Source organism: Notothenia rossii (genome assembly GCF_949606895.1).
Source record: "Notothenia rossii genome assembly, chromosome: 6".
NCBI lineage: Eukaryota > Metazoa > Chordata > Actinopteri > Perciformes > Nototheniidae > Notothenia > Notothenia rossii.
Window position 1 is genome coordinate 55,965,582 of NC_136909.1, and position 17,276 is coordinate 55,982,857.

At 41.9% G+C, this 17,276-nt stretch overlaps 3 protein-coding genes across 6 annotated transcripts in view; 1 reads left to right on the forward strand and 2 right to left on the reverse strand.

Moving 5' to 3' along the window:
- ttc27 (tetratricopeptide repeat domain 27) overlaps positions 1–17,276 on the forward strand; it is a 168,082-nt gene that overhangs the window by 39,702 nt on the left and 111,104 nt on the right. The window contains exon 8 of the mRNA XM_079689264.1: positions 524–636. Within this exon, the coding sequence (XP_079545390.1) occupies positions 524–636 (113 nt within the window). The remainder of the gene's footprint in view (positions 1–523; positions 637–17,276) is intronic.
- On the reverse strand, positions 2,762–7,164 carry LOC307044202 (zinc finger MYM-type protein 1-like). 4 transcript variants are annotated; one of them, XM_079689280.1, is made up of 4 exons: positions 5,968–7,164; positions 5,771–5,878; positions 5,448–5,495; positions 2,762–5,207 (listed from the first exon to the last, which is right to left on the reverse strand). In XM_079689280.1, exon 4 carries the CDS (start codon positions 5,113–5,115, stop codon positions 3,514–3,516), a length of 1,602 nt encoding a protein of 533 aa, XP_079545406.1. In that variant the 5' UTR covers positions 5,116–5,207; positions 5,448–5,495; positions 5,771–5,878; positions 5,968–7,164; the 3' UTR covers positions 2,762–3,513. The 4 variants fall into 4 exon arrangements, with proteins under 4 accessions (XP_079545406.1, XP_079545407.1, XP_079545405.1 ...); XM_079689281.1 differs by having other exon boundaries at positions 5,448–5,878; XM_079689279.1 differs by having other exon boundaries at positions 5,771–7,164.
- Positions 7,255–17,276, reverse strand: part of LOC307044200 (zinc finger protein 862-like) — a 10,658-nt gene continuing 636 nt past the window's right edge. Inside the window, exons 1-2 of the mRNA XM_079689276.1 lie at positions 13,180–17,276; positions 7,255–12,815 (exon numbers count right to left, since the gene is read on the reverse strand). The exon at positions 13,180–17,276 is cut by the window's right edge and continues 636 nt beyond it. Coding sequence (XP_079545402.1) covers positions 12,123–12,815; positions 13,180–14,412 — 1,926 coding nt within the window. The 5' untranslated portion in view covers positions 14,413–17,276 and the 3' untranslated portion in view covers positions 7,255–12,122. The remainder of the gene's footprint in view (positions 12,816–13,179) is intronic.

The following is a 17,276-nucleotide window of genomic DNA, read 5'->3' on the forward strand; positions in this document are numbered from 1 at the left end:
TCAAAAAATGAATTGGTCATTATTAAGGATGCATCAATACATCAGCACTACATTTGCAGATTCCCGCCCCATTCTCTGTAACTTGCTCATTTATAAAAAATAAAAAAAAGGATCCCATGAGCAGATTGCAGGAACAGATTCAGTCTTTCTTTGGGATGTGATTCAAACGCTCAGGTTGAAGAAGATGCTCAAGTGCAGTCCACAATGAAACATATGACCTAGTCCATTATACAGGTGTTTTCCTCTTAAGTTCTGTTAATGCATCTTTCTCTGGGGGATAATACATAGAGAGAGGGGAAATAGACATGTGTCATGTATCTTCAGATAAATGCTCAGTATACTGATACTAGAAAAAAAATGCTGTTAAAATCAATAAACCCCTCCTGTGTATTTATGTTTCTTTTCACATCCCCCACCACCTTGCATTGACATTATCTAATGCCTAATCTAAAAAGTTGTTATTATTGGTCTTTGCTGCAGTGTGTACACCGCTGACTGTGTGTGTGTTTCCATGTGCTCACAGGACTACAATCTGGGTGATGAGACCGTGCTGGATAAGATCAACCTGGCAGAGCCGGATCAGTACGAGCTGCCTGACCTGAGTGCTGAGGAGCAGGCCGTCCTGCTGGGAGTCTGGTAGGTCCTCCGCACTGTCTCTGAAACTTGAACTGATGTATTATTTTCTGCTTGAATTTAAGGAGAAATTGCCTCGATCAGAAAATTATTTTTTGCTGTGTGAGGGTGATCATGTTGGAAATCCATCCCTTGGATCAGCTGATCAACGCTTGTTGTCAGATTTGTTTGCTAAAACACAGTCTGCTGTCCAGGCAGAGAACAGAAAAGACTGTCCAATGGTCTTTGAACGGATATATGTGTATATGTATATATATGTATATGTATATGTGTGTATATGTGTATATATATATATGTATATGTGTAGATATATATGTATATGTATGTATTAGGCATGGGCGGTATCATTTTTTTCATACCGTCATACCTTGCTGACATCATACCGTGGTATACGGTATATGACGGTATCAGTCCCAATTTAAGGGGTCATTTCTCCCCAAACATTTTTTTTTAATCACTATATCAACAGCCCCACCAAAAATATTTTCCACCAGCCGCCACTGACGGTATGACTTGGGTCGACTTGAGTTAGGTGGCGTTCGGTGGCAAATAGATGTTTCGAACGGTATATTATATGTTCGGTGTAAAATGCAGCCCGAGCCGGTAGACGCCCGCAAAGTGCCGCGACGTGCGCGCAAGTGCAAAACAAGGGCTGCATACATGACACATCGGATACAGGACGCGCTTGTAGATGTCCGACGTTTTTTCCATAGTGAGCTAAGTTAACAATATATCATCATACATAAACATTTTCCGGGAGTAAATACTTGACTTATTGAATAAAGTTTGCTATATTCACTAACTAGTTTGGCAATATTATTCCGTGCATGTGTTAAAAACCTTATTTCCATTTGATTCATTGGATTACTCGCGTGAATGTTTAGCACGTAAATGCTTTCGTTTTTAAAACCGTCCGACCTCGACTACAAAACCATCAACCAGTTTCATAGGATTAAAAAATGTCAACACTCACTCACCCCGTCTTAAACATTCCCAAATAAGTGCCTCTGTCTCTCGTTGTGCTGGATGAAGTCACTGGCGACAGTAAACCCAAAATAGTCTCAAACAGGCGCAGAGGCATTTTTCTTTTTTACTAGATGTCCGAGTTCGGGGCCGGCAAATGCTGCCGCCATCTTGCTCAGCTCAGCTCTGTGCTGAGCTCTGAGAGCGGGAAAGACGAACTGCCCTCCCCTGCCCTCTGCTGGCGCGTGCTTTGCATTACAACCAATGTCGTCCCTGTCAAAACTCTGTCAGTGTAATAGAATGAAACGCATCTGTGATTTGGCGCACAGTCTGTGACGTCACGGTATTGAAAATCATACCGACGGTATTTCGAAATACCCTGGTATACCGTAATACCGTCATACCGCCCAAGCCTAGTATGTATGTATATATGTGTATATACAGATGTAGCGATTCATTTCAGACAGTTTGAAACGCGAGGGCCGTGATTGGTACGTGATCTGCCCTCGCTCAAGGGAAAACCTCCAGTTTGACTTGAGACCGCCCCCGTGATAGATACATTTAATTTATAATGAAGCCAGCTGCAATGGATCAATGATCCACCAGGCAGGGCCGGCCCTAGACTTTTGGGGGCCCTAAGCAAGATTTTGTTTGGGGGCCCCCCTCACTCTAGCGCGTTCTCACTACACACAACACGGAACCAACTTTTGTCTTATGATGTTAGTATGAGCACACATATTGTACAAATAAGCATGTAAACACTAAAGTGGGACCTGAGAAGAGCAGCACAGTCTTTAAATTGACTACAAATAACTACCTAGGCTATAACTAATGACTATATAAACTCAGTGAACAGAAATATAGAAACTCCTCAGTCCTCAGTGACATATGTTTTGTTGTTGTGGCTCTGAGTCTGTACTCCAGCACATTAGATTTGAAATGAAACAAGGACTATGAGGTTAAAGTGCATACTGTGACCAAGTATTAAATATGACTACTTTGTTGAAGTGTATGTTAATTTGTCCAATATTACATTTGATCCCCCATTTTAGGGGATCAAAAGTACTCTGACAAATGAACATAAACTTGAATAAAGTAGTCATATCAGATAGCACTGATGAACTGACAGTACAGAATAAAAAGACTGACAAAGTGACCATCACTGTTCAAAGATAGATATTTTTAATAAAAAACACTCAACACTAAATAGAATATATAAATAGATCCAAAAATACCTTTAAAGGATTAAATAATATGTGCAAAACAAACTGCTTAACAATGAAATGAAATGTAAAAAAACAAATGCAAATACAAATGTTCCTCTCGTACGTACAGTCAGAATTGTTCTCTTCTTGCTTTCCTGGAGGCAAAGTCATTGATGACCTGATCATAGGAGATCTGGCTGCCAATCTGGTGGTTTATGCTGATTATTGCCATTCCACTCAGGCGATCCTGGGCCATGGAGGACCTCAAGTATGTTTTTATCAGTTTGAGCTTCGAGAAGCATCTCTCTGCGGACGCCACTGTCACTGGAAGGGTACAGGCTATTCTCAGCGCTATCCAAAGATTTGGATAGATCTCACACAGCTCGTTTTCATTTAAGAAGGTGAGCATCTCCAATGTGGTCATATCTTCTTTGGGAAGCTCTGGAAGGCTTTGTATCTCCATGGCTAGCTCTCTCCAGTCAACGTCTGCCTCTTCGCCACAGGTCAATGTTTTTCCCAGCAGGGCACATTGGTCTGTAAGTGACTCATCATCCAGATTATGGAAGTTGTGAAGCACTCCAAACTTGTCTCTTACTTCCCCCAGGGACTTGAATCTGTCCTCCAAAGACTGGATGCATCAGTCCACTACAACATTAAAGAATCCTGTTTCCAGTCTCGTCGTGGCATCAGCCACTGCCTCGTCAGCTGCCTCCTAGGCAAAATGCCTCTTTTTGCTCCGCAGCCTCTTTTCTTTCAGCACTGCCTCAACATTCATATTTCCACAGAGCTCTTTTGCTGTGGCCTGAGCATCTGTGAACCCAGTGGCCCTGTAGGTTACCAGCGATGCTTTGGTTTTGTCTAAGAGACTGACCGCAACATCCAGCTGCATGTTGACAGACTGAAGGAGCTTGCTAACTGTATTGATCTTTGACAGAATATCATACCAGACAACAGTGCAGATTTGGAATCTAAATGATCCAATTTCTTCTGCCAGGGATTGGGCCTCAATTCTGACCATGAGATCATTTGCGTTTTCCCTCACCTCTAGCAAAGCCTCCCTGACCTTATCCGTTTGGTAGCGCAACGGCTCGATGCTATTCACTCTGCTCTCCCACCGCGTCTCACTCCAGGACTTGAGAGTGATGTCCACATGTTTTTTCAGGATGGTCCACCTCTGGGGAGAACCTGAAAACAAGGTGTACAGCTTCTGAACATTACCAAAGAAGCAAGTAGCATCTATTGATCCTTTGGCTGAATCCGCCACCATCAAATTCAGTGTGTGGGCTGCACAAGGAACATACAGAGCTCGAGGATTCTTCTCCAACAGCCTTGCCTGCACCCCTTTATTTCTGCCCTTCATGTTTGCACCATTGTCATAGGATTGTCCTCTGCAGTCCTCAAAGGGGATCTTCAGCTCCTCCAGCCTGTTCAAAATGAGTGTAGACAAACCAAGCCCTGTGGATGCAGGGGCTATGATGAACCCCAGAAAGTGCTCCCTGATCTCAGTCCTTTTCTTCACACTCACTGTTCGAATCACAACAGTCATCTGCTCCTGGTGGCTGACGTCTGGGGTGCAATCCAAAATGATGGCAAAATACTTGGACTCTTTGATTTCAGCCACCATTGCTGCAAGTATTGTGTCACTGATACAGGACATGAGTTCATTTTGGATTGTTTTACCCAAGTATGTAGTGTAATTTCCTCCACTGTCAATGCGTCTGATGTGTTCTTTCAGAACAGGGTCAAACTTGGCAATTAGCTCAACTTCTTTGAGGAAATTCCCGTTGTTGTGGTTATGCAGGGTGTCAACAGTCCCTCTAAGTCCCAGGTTCCTCTCTGCTAGAGATTGGATGATGGAAACCAACCGAATGAGCACCTCTCTCCACCTCTTCTTCTCTGCCTCCAGGAGGTACAACTCTGTTTTGTCTATTGTCTTCCCTTTTCTAAGACGGAGCTCTAGTTCCTTCCAAGTCAACACACTTTTCACATGATCTGGGCTGTTGTCGTGTAGCTTCAGTAATGCGCCAATATTCACCCAGTCCTGTTGTCCCTCTGTTATGAGCTTTAATGATTTCTTGGAAAACAACTTGCAGCAAAAGCAGTAGACTGAATCATTGTTCTTGGAGTATATTAACCAGCTTCGCTTAACTTTCTCACCATTTACAAGTGTTCTAAACATGTAATGATAATGAAAGCTTCTGTTGTTTGGTGTTTTCGGGAATACAAAATCTCTTTCCACCTGTACTGGCCCCCTAATCACCAGATCTGTACGTACGTGATTGTTAAGTACTGATGGCCACCCAGTTGGATCCATTGGTGAACCAGAGAGAAAAGGAGTAGAAGTTACAGAGGTAGGTGTAGTAGGCGTAATGGTACTGCTCTCAACTTCAATGGGTACAGAAATACCTATAGGGAAATTAATTAAAAAAAATAAGTTTTTGTTACTTGACATGTTTACAAGTTGATGTTCCTGGCAATGAACAACACAGTTGAATGATTGAACACAATAGTAATAATAATATTCATAATAATAATAATAATAATAATAATAATAATAATAATAATACCATGATTGATTGGACATATAGTGCTTTGCTTTTCTTGACAAACAAAGTTAAGGTCTCTTTGATGTAGGCCTAAACTTACCAGCATTGTCAGAGGTGGTTTCTTCAGTGATGGAAGTTGATGGAACTGCTATGGAATAAAGAAGTATATCATTGTTTAATATATGACTATAGGACTGTCTCTAGATCAGCTGTCTTTTCACCACTATGGCGCTGCTTTTGAGATAGCTCCAAAGTGCTGATCCAGAATCAGTCCTTAAAAACAGGTATCATCAAACTCCTGCCCCATGCATGACAGATATTTATTATAAGCAATGAACAGCGAGCTTGCTCAATAGAACTTCGACAAATGGCAATTGTAGCTAGCTCTATGGGCTTAATCTGTACACTTAACACATCATTTACCAGCATTGTCTGAGGCGGTTTCTTGGATGACATCGGAGTCACTGGTGCCAACAGCTGACCTTGTGGTTTCACATTCACCAACAGCAGCGGTGGAGGTTGATTGACCTGCTATGGAATAAAGAAATATATGATTCGTAATGTAATGACTTAATATTCCAAATTCAGAAAGCTCTCACTTTGGGCCCATTTGAACTCACCAACAGTGTCCTCAGTGGACGTTGTGGTGTGTGCTGGCACCTGCTGTGGGCTTCCAAAGTACTTCAGAAGTGCTCCTGAGGAGAGTATGTTACAGAGTTAAGCTTTATGGAAACAGACTTGAAATGGAACATCAAATGGAACATACTAGCTTTATATAGCTAATTCAATATTCAGCCAATGAATACTTGCATTTACATGAACTTAGAACCCACACAATGATGTTTGGATAGTTCGATAGATAGATAGATAGATAGATAGATAGATAGATAGATAGATAGTACTTTATTAATCCCAGGGGAAATTGGTTTACTTGGTCAAAATATGAAACAAGCACATATACCTAGCTAACATTAGCTACGAGTGTGACTTGCTGCCTGAGCTAAACTTTTCTAAAGTAAATTAATCAGTAACGTTAATAGCATCGCATTATTCTACAGAAAGGCTGAGATAATAATGATAACTTGGCTAGTTAGCTAGCTGTAACGTTAGCTAGAAAGTAAGTAGTAGTAGTAAGTAAGTTAGAATACTCCCAAATCCAAGTTATCCAACTATTGTTAGTGGGACACAGGACAGGAGACAGAGCCATAATATGAAGTTACATACCTTTATTGTCTTGCCTTTTTTCTTCATTAAGTTTTCTATTTTTTCGTTTTTGATCACCAGAGGCGTATGTCCTTTTTTTGCCAGACATCATGCAAACTGAAGGCACCACAGTTGAGCGCTCAGCTTTGCCTGCCTGCTCGCTCAAGTTGTCACAGCGTTACAAATGTGCCACAAAACCAACCAATCGGAGAACTCGAGAAGGTCAATTCTGATTGGCTGGTCGTCTCCAATCATATCTTCTATCTGAGATAGATGAGAGTAACACCTACGCCACGACGATTGTTTTTGTACTCCAAATATTAAGCAAAATATGTCACATTATATAATGACTGTTACAGAGTCATCATTTTGAGAAAAAGGCCTTCAAAGTTTCCTCTTCTCTGGATCGATCTGATTGATTATTAGCGGAGCAAATTATCAAAATAGTACGGAGGGAAGATATTTTCGTTTGGATTACTGGTCTGGGGGAAGTGTGTGTGTGTGTGTGTGTGTGTGTGTGTGTGTGTGTGTGTGTGTGTGTGTGTGTGTGTGTGTGTGTGTGTGTGTGTGTGTGTGTGTGTGTGTGTGTGTGTGTGTGTGTGTGTGTGTGTGTGTGTGTGTGTGTGTGTGTGTGTGTGTGTGTGTGTGTGTGTGTGTGTGTGTGTGTGTGTGTGTGTGTGTGTGTGTGTGTGTGTGTGTGTGTGTGTGTGTGTGTGTGTGTGTGTGTGTGTGTGTGTGTGTGTGTGTGTGTGTGTGTGTGTGTGTGTGAAAACACTCGAGAAACACCGGCTGTTGTTATGCCTGCTGTGACGTCAAGTTACTCCGTTCTCCGCTTTTAATTATGCCGTTACAAGCTTCAAAGTTGTATTTATCATCTGAATTTGCCGAAACAAGTTTAATATTCTGAAAGCCAATACTTTGTTTATTTGAAATCAGATGAAAACAAACTAACGGACCCTGCCGTGTTATCTATGATTACTATACACCTTACATTCATCATTTCAGCGGAGGGAGGGGAAGCGGCGCTGCGGAACAGCAGAGTGGCGAGTGAGAGCTGTCATCCTCCCTTTACAAGCTTCAAATGCCTGTAGCTAATGAGATTGAATCAGTGTTCGAATTACCCATTTGCTTTCGGGGGAGCCCTATTTATTTATTTTATTGCTAATCATATAGGCAGACCTGAAAGATCTATATGTTTCCTGCATTAGGTCAACATTGATCGCCAATAGCCTGTTTGGTAGGACATCTTTTTTTCTCCTCTCCGAAATCTCGATCGCTTTTTCGTTTGCCTGGCCCTTATGGTGATTATAAATCTTTTTCCGCAGGTTATTCTTTTAATCACTGCTGACTTTTCCCTGAATCCTTTCTTGTGAAAGGTGCACTCCGGTGGATTTTTCTGCGAGCGGCAGAGGGATCAATATACTTTTTGCCTCTTTGCAAATCTCATATCCACATTCATCAGAAAAGATGGAGTGAGTGGAATGAAAAGCCATGGATAGCTTTCATTCCACTCACTCCATCTTTTCTGTGTCCAGTTAAAAGGCAGGTCATGGGCATCGTCAGGTTTGCTAGTGCAGGTGGCGCCGGCGGCTGTGGCCGTTGTTGAAGCCTCTTCAGGCTCCGCATCGGCAAGCCTCTCCCTCGGTGTGGAGCTGTCAAACGCGACCCTAACGCCGCTTACAGCCGGCTAGCTAAAAGTTGTTCCGTTCACGTTGTCATTTTTAGAATCCTTCGCTTCTTTGCTTGTGAATCCAAAAGCTGCGAGGCTTGGCTGATTTCGTTTCGCCATATTTTTTATGAACATTTCAAATACGCCGCCGGCATCGCCGCCGTAACCATAGCAACGTAAGTAGCATAAAGAATGCAGCGCCGCCACGTACAGATGGCAACACCCAGAAATATTCACAAATATAAAACAAATATTCAGAAACTGTAATGAACAATGACTATTATTTATTTCAAGAACTTTTATTTACAGAAACTCAACATTTCTAATCTGTGTGACACAAATATGCAGCTCCCCCTATTTATCTCAAAGTCGGCCTTCAGGGGAGCTCCCTCCCTCTTCGGGGGAGCCAAGCTCCCCCTTGGCTCCCCCCCATTTCGAACACTGGATTGAATATAACAATCAAAAATAACAAAATATACACAGCTAGATCAGATCGCGTTTTAGATGCGACTTTAGAGTAGAGCAACGGTGTACTGAGATAAAAAAAAAAAAAAAAAAATGTTTAATTTTTTTTTTTGCTAGGGGGCCCCTCAGTGGCTGCGGGGCCCTAAGCGGCCGCTTATGTCGCTTAATGGGTTGGGCCGGCCCTGCCACCAGGGGGTGCAGTGGGGTTCCACACTGGAGCTCATGTGAAATAAAGTCAGATACAGTACGCTGGATGTACAGCGGAACTTTGTTAAGATCCATATGTCACGGATATCATACTCTGTGCTAAATAAGAGACATGTAATCATTTACAAAACATCACCATGTTGTTATTTAACAAAATAATGTGTTTAGTCGAAAAAAACGGACAGGAGGAAATGCAGGCCGGCTCTCGATTTTTAATCCTAATTTAATCATCATCTTCACCACGATCATTTATGTTTATGAAATCACTGACACATATGAATATACTGTATTCAACTTAATTAAAACGTTATTCACGTGCCTAAACTCAGTAATTCACTAAAAATATTTATATTTTAATGGAGCCTCGTCGGCAGATCAGGATCCCAAAGCGTGGCGGAGGGATCCTGATCTGCATGACGGGTACTATTTTCCCCATAAGGAACAAGTCGCTGCAAATCATCCCGCTTATTACACGGCCACATTCTCAACAAAGTAACGACATGACTCCCAGTATTAATTGAAATGCTTTTATGGATTTAGAAAATGTTTTTATTGATTTAAAAAATTGTTGTATTGATTTAAATTGACATGCATCCGCTAAGAAAAATAGTCCGTTGTTACCGTTTTTTAAACAGTCTGAATGAAACGGCAGCTCTCAGCTGTGTATTTACACAACTAATGGCCCATCAACCACAGCTCTCTCCCCCCCCTCCCCCCCTGATCTTACTTCTCCAGCAGCTAAATTAACTGGATGTTACTCTGAGTGACCATAGACTGTATGTGACAAGCTTACAGTTAGTAACGTAACAACACCATAAAAGCTGGTGGGTTGAAAGCAATACGGGAGGTAAAAATAACAAGAATAATTGTGATTCATTTATTGTGGCTTTTATGTTTTTAGGTATAAAATGTTATGTAATTCAGGCTTATAGTTCACCCTTCTCTAAAAGCCTTCAACAATGACAATATTCATAGTAATTTAATAAATCCTTCCAACACATTGTAAAAAATAGCCTACTGTAAGTTAAGAAATCATTCCAATATGTAAATCTTCTGATGTAACAACAATAACATTATAAATAGTAACATAGCTGAACATGGTATTGCACATTTAGCTTTGAGTGTTACTGACCTGAGATGTTTTTATTACAGGAATTAAGGTGACTGAGGCTTTTTAACATACAGTCAATCAATCAATCAATGTTTATTTATATAGCCCAATATCACAAATGTTACATTTGTCTCAGTGGACTTCACAGTTTGTACAGAATATCAGTATGAAAATACGACACCCTCTGTCCTTAGACCCTCACATCGTACAAGGAAAAACTTCCAGAGAAAACCCAGTTTAAAGGGAAAAATGGGAGAAACCTCAGGGAGAGCAACAGAGGAGCGATCCCTCTCCCAGGACGGACAGACGTGCAATAGATGCCGTGTGTAAATTGAAAAGATAATACATTTGCAACATAGGTAGTCCAAATGTTTGGAAATGCATGTGTGTATAATAGGAAGATGAATCCATGAGTATATCCATCCAGGACTTATGATCCAGGACCACAGCCAAGACTCAAGATCCAGGACTCGCAATCCATGACACAGGACCGCAGGATCCTCCATGACTCCGGATCCCGGCGTATATAGACACCAAAAAGAAAGAAATTTGGGGAAGCTGGGTTAATCGGAACATGAGAGTACACAGGTATAGACAGAGAGAAGGAAGAAGTAAGATGTCCCCCGACAAACTAAGCCTATATCAGCAAAACTAGGGGCTGAATCTAATCAGCCCTAACTATAAGCTTTATCAAAAAGGAAGGTCTTAAGCGCACTCTTAAAAACGGATAGGGTGTCTGCCGTCCGAACACAAACTGGAAGCTGATTCCACAAAAGTGGAGCTTGATAAGAAAAGGCTCTGGCTCCCATTGTACTTTTAGAGACTCTAGGAACAACCAACAACCCTGCATTCTTGGAACGCAATGCCCTAGTAGGACAATAGGGTATAATGAGTTCTTTAAGGTAAGATGGCGCCTGCCCATTAAGGGCTTTGTAGGCAAGAAGAAGAATTTTAAATTCTATCCTGTGTTCTATAGGGAGCCGGGATACAGGGATGCAAACTCATCAGGTATGAAAAAGGTGACAAGGATCCGAGCCCCCGGCTCCCCCACCCCACGGAATGACAGAGGATATTAGCAGAACAACTAAAGCAGCAGTGTTAATAATAACAGAAAGAGTCACATCTAATAGAAATATATAAAAGCATTTATTTTAAATTTTGTAGCAGTCAGTTTATAATTTTGGCAGCACTGTTGAGCATTTTGAAAATGTATTTTCATGCCTCTGTGCAAGGCTTAGTCTATCTATCTTTATAGCCACATGGTGTAAAGTAACTAAGTTCATAAACTCAACAACTACTATACTTGGGCACAATTTTGAGATACTTGTACTTTATTTAAGTATTTCAATGTTTTGCTACTTTGTTCTTCTACCCAGTGCTTGAATTGGGCCGGTACTCACCGGTACGCAGTACCGGCACTTCTGATTTTTACCCATGTGGTACCGGCACTTCTTACTGAGTACCGGCAAGAAGTGCCGGTACTCAGCCGCCGGCAATATACGTATATATTGTAAACGCAACGCAGCGCAAATGTGGGTCTGACTCTGCCTCACAGAGGGTGACTGGCTGTCTACATGACGTGGCCTGCCGACATTGCCACTTTCATACAGATCATACTAATGCCCTCGATTGGTCTCTGTGTGTCATTCAAGCTTGGGAGGGTGTGTGTTGGTGTATGTGTGGCGCGAGCAAGCGAGAAAGCGCGCGCACCGGTTACGTGTATTCAGGGCTCTAGACTAACTTTTTTCCCCATCCTCCCGGAACCGTCCCGAAATACAATCTAAGCCGTCCCGAAATTAATGTGGACCGTCCCGAATTTAAAATATTAGTTTTTCTATATTATCATTAGTTAAAATCATTCAAAGTGACCTTTAACATAAATACAACATCATACAAATCATTAGATGATAATTCATCAACCTTTTTATTTTAGTGAATCAGTCAAACACATAAAAAAATAATATATTTTAAAAACACACAAACAAGAAAGTTACTCCAAATGTAATCCAGTCAAGTCCCATCCAATTAACAAAAATCCAACACTCTGTCCTGAAGACAGAACCCAGAGTAACCAGTAACCAGGATGACTGTAACACAGTCAGGAGACCTTGACACATTAATTATTCTTGGAACTGGGGCCTTCTGTTCCTGCAGCCACTACTCCACCACTTGGTGACCGCTTTCTCTGCATTGAATTGCTGTGCAGGAGGGCCATGAACTGAGATGTGCAGGAGGAAGCTAAGCATCTCGTTAGACAAGCAAGACCTCCAGTCTGACTTAATTCTCTTCATGCTGGAGAATCCACGCTCGCAGCAAGATGAACTCATGGGGAGCACTTGTGTGATCTCCACTATGACCTTCATTTGCTTAAACTGGTCTTCAATAGCACCCGTAAGTAGCCTCTGCCACAGCACCTGGGGTTCAATGTGCCTGTAGTGACGCTGTACGAGGACTTTCAGGTCAAGCCACTCTCTCTTAGCTGCCTCTCCAGACGTAAAGTCCTCGCATTCTGCAAGGATGGATTGGAAATGCTCCATTAATTCAATGAGCTCCGCATTGCCAAATGTCGCCAGTTCAGCTGTGTCTTCTGGCCAGTTAGACAGATCAAAGAGGGTGGAGGTTGCCTTCAGAATCCCTGTCTCCAGATTCCCAAAGCGTGCTGACAGAAACCCACACAGGTCGTTAATGAGGCGGAGCTTTAGTGAGTTGAAGGTGGAATTGTCCGTTTCCCTCCTGTTGAGCTGGACATTCTGCCAGGTGTTTCCAGGTCCAACCTCATCAAGTACCTTCTGGAGCCTTGGGCCTGGGTCTGTCTAGGTTTGTAATAAAAGGAAAGAAAAAACATTTTACTCATTGTAATCCATAAAATGAAAACGTTTTAAAGTATGTTATATTGTGACTATAATAATTAATATTTGAAATGTGTGTAATATATAGAATATTTACTCTGATGATGTTGATAATGTCTAGACTTCCAGGCGTACATTATTGACATTTAAAATATTTCTTATTCTATAATAACAGCACAAAATGCTTCCACAGTTTTTCAATAATATAATCACAAATGACAATATCTTTATAGTTTTTCATATTTAGGGATTATATAAATACCAGTTTTACCAATTTGTATATTCAATTGTTAATGTTCAACAATTAATCAAAAAAATCTTTACTGACCTGCATGGCTACAAGTGACAATGTTGTTGTTTGTAGTCCATCAGAGACCATCTGCAAGGTCAGTCCATCCCTCTGAAACAGCAGGCTGAGCTGCTTCAGCTCCTGAAGAATGTCCAACACCAAGTGAATGAACATCACCATCTTGTACTGTGTCAGGGACCGATGAATGGCACGTGCTCTCCCTTTCATTAAGGCACTAGCTTCCCTGTCATTCGGATCACTAGCATGGTTCTCAAAGTGAACCATGGTAACTTTGAAGTTTTTCACCAAACCTTCAAGGGCCCTGGACATATGTGGAAGCCATCTTGTCCCATCAATGTTACCTGGTTTGACCACATTTATGCCCATAACTTTCCCAAGTGCATGGAGCTCACGGGAAGCTTTTGCAGAGTGGGAGTAGTGCTTGTAAACACCATTCAGTGTTTCCTTCAATTCAGCCAGCAGAGGCACTGATTTGATGCTGTCAAGCGCTGACAGCTCCAGTCTGTGAGCCACACACCAGATTGGTACAATTGAGGGACACATTTGTTTCAGCTTGGCTGCCACTCCATTGTGAACTCCCATCATCACAGATGCACCATCACAGCCGAAGCCAACCATCCGGGATTTCAAGTCTTGCTCAGTCAGGCCCACATTCCTCAAACCAACAAGTATTGCGTCAAGGATGCCTTGGCTGTGGGCATGCTCCAATGAAACAATGTCCACAAATTGATTGACAGGTTTGCCATCTTCCACATATGTCAAGTAGACCATCTCCTGATCTTTCACGGATCGGTCAACACTGGAATCGGACATGACAGAGAAGAAGTGTGTGTTTTTTAGTTTCTCCACCAGGTCATCCTTCATAGATTGACCTATGGCCTGGACAAAGGTGCGACAGGCATTGTCGTTCTTGTAAGTGTCACCAAGGTCCAGACCATTTTTGAGATGCAAGTCAACTAGGCTTGGAAACATGGTGAAGGGGGCTTCTTCTTTTGCCACAAAGTAAGCTATATTAAATAGCTTTGTCATCTTTTCTCTGACATTCTCTGACATCTTTTGTAGGACACAAGCCATGGGTGTTCCGCTTGGGTTTACTTTTGCAGCCTGAGCACCTTCGCAGTCAGAATGTGATGTCGTTTTGCTGTGTTCTTGGAGTGTTTTTATCCGGATTTTGCCACCATCCACACCAACAAAAAGGTTGTTCCCCTTCGCAAGACTGGGAAAAGCACGACAGCTTTTGCAGAACATCATGCCTGTCTCTGCATCAAATTCAGCAAATGGGAAGGTTTTCTTCCACTCCGGCAACCATTTGCGTTTTCTTTTTGCCTCATATTTGTTTGAGCTAGAGGCATTTGAGGCAACCTGCAAATAGAAATGTAAAAGTTGAACAATTGAGTGTGCAGCCTACATTTGTGTGTGTGTGTGTGTGTGTGTGTGTGTGTGTGTGTGTGTGTGTGTGTGTGTGTGTGTGTGTGTGTGTGTGTGTGTGTGTGTGTGTGTGTGTGTGTGTGTGTGTGTGTGTGTGTGTGTGTGTGTGTGTGTGTGTGTGTGTGTGTGTGTGTGTGTGTGTGTGTGTGTGTGTGTGTGTGTGTGTGTGTGTGTGTATATAAACAGCCCCGCGGCGCCGCCTCGCACACTACCCATCCCTACATGGGGAGAGGCGCAGCATATTGCTAAGAAATAAATGCGATGGAGAGTTCTCATCTCAGCCTTATTACCCATAGGGGATGAAGAGGAGTAATTAAATAAATAAGTGGTTAAAGTTAGAAACATGATCTGAACTGTTGCGGAGTTTTGACTCCTCATAGTTAAGGTAACGTTATCGTCATATCACTGTGTAAAATGGCTACTGACTGGTTAGCTAGCGTTAACAATACATCAGTCTGACGTTAGTTAACTAACTGGTAACGTTAACATTAATAAGAGCAAGCTTACCTCATTGACTTGGGTTGAATTCCCCGTTACAGCTATGGCTGAGGCCGGCGCTCCAGGGTCTGGTTCTGCTGTGCGTTTTCTCGATGTAATGGTAAAAAATTGCAGAATTCCTCCACGGGATGCCATTATTATTGTACATCACTCAACCCGCGAAATACACACACTCAGAACGTAGCTAGACCCGCGAATTCGCGGGCCAGGAATTTGCGGGTCTAGCTACGTTCTGAGTGTGTTTGAGCTCGAGGCATCACAGACAGCTGTGCGGGTGGCTGACAGCTGTAGCTACGTACTGTGTGTGTGTGTGTGAGTGTGTGTATTTTGCGGGTTGCTAAATGCTTTGTGCGTGTGTATATGTTGACAAGGAGGTTTTAATAACTGTGTGCTAAACAAAACGTGCAGTCAGTTTCATTTTCATCGCCGTTCGTAGTAGAGTTAGCAGGGTATATTTTAATTTTAACTCTCGTCCCAAATCCGTCCCAACATTTTTTTTAATCGTCCCCGACCCTATTTTTTTCGTCCCCGGGACGACGGGAGGTCCTTAAGCTCGAGCCCTGCGTGTATTGTTGTTAGCATCTGGTGCTAGCTAGCTGTGCTAACGGATATAAGGAGCTTTTTCAACAACAAGGTGAAGGGAGAGTCCTTTGCTGTCAGACTGAGAGGCTGATAACTACAGCTCTGGTGAGGTAAATTACTCTCTGAGTCTTTAGATAGTTAACTTAGTTTAAGTTATCTCAGTGGGTCTCAAACGGTTCGGTCACCATTTATGTAAACACATATTTCCATTTGAGGGGGTAGTGATTAGTAAAATACGCATGAATAATACAAACAAAATGTTAACTAGCTGATAAAAGGTAAGATAAACTTGTTGAGAGCTAAAACTAGTCTTTGCTGTTGCCTCAAAGAGGAGCAGGGGGGAGAGGAGGGAGACAGGAGAGGCCGATTCAGGAGCCCAGACACACTCACAACTATAAATGAACCAAAAACAAATAAATAAACAAGTTTCAATGTTTTTTCATATTGGATATTGGGGTGTAGTCTCTTTATTTCCCCCTCAAAATGCACCAGATTGATGCATTTAAGTCCAACATTTAAAAAAAAATCTTACCGGGGGAGCATACCCCCGGACCCCATAGGATTTGAGGCCCGGCTCCACTGTTCCCAAATAGATTTGCAATTTTTTTTTAAATAGTAACCCATCTCCATATGTTTCTTTTTGGGTAGTAGATTTAAACTAGAGTGCTATCACTTTGTGCAGCGACGCTATTGACAAATAAATCCAGCAAAATGGCACAAAAAACTGGTAGTGGCCTCAGGGACGAGGAGTCATTTAACCAGCCAGTAGGAGTCAAGCTTTACTTTCTTTTATATCCATAAAGAAAAAGTAAATCTGTTTACAGTTGTTTCATTATGGATGTTGAGAGGTATCCATATATCTCTTAATTTTTCTCTCAAATTGCACCAGATTGATGCATCTAACTTCAATATTTAAAAAAAAAATGTTCCCGGGGGAGCATGCCCCCGGACCCCCCTAGACTAGAGGGTGTCAGGTCCACTCCCCACTTATAAAAATAGCACTTTACCACTGCACCCCCTCTAATCTCAGATGCACCCTGAGTCATTTTGTTTAAGTACAGTGAGCCTTTCTAAAATATACAGTAAAGAGACAAACCCACCAGCATTATAGGATATACTATGACTTTGTGCCAAATACTTGTTGCTGATTTAGAGTACTGGCACCTTTTTTATTCCAATTCAAGCACTGCTTCTACCCCATTACAGTTCAGAGGTACATGCTGTACTTCTACTCCACTCCATGTATGTAATACCTTTAGTTACTTTACAGATGTGGATGAATGATGTGAAATATAATCAAGTGTTAAATCCGACTTTAGTTCCACCTGGAGTAAATCCACAAGCTACCCTGCAGTATACAAAGTCATTCAAACTAGCTGCACCTTTACCAGCTTTGAGAACACTTTCATGATCAATCATTATAAAACCTATCATATCTATTATTCTGAAATGGACCAATCTGCACAATGACTACTTTTACTGTCGCAACTTTCACTATATTTTGATGATAATACTTTTCCACTTTTACTTGAGGAACATTTTGAATGCAGGACTTTTACTGTAACAGAGTATTCCTACACTCTGGGACTATTACTTTTACTCAAGTA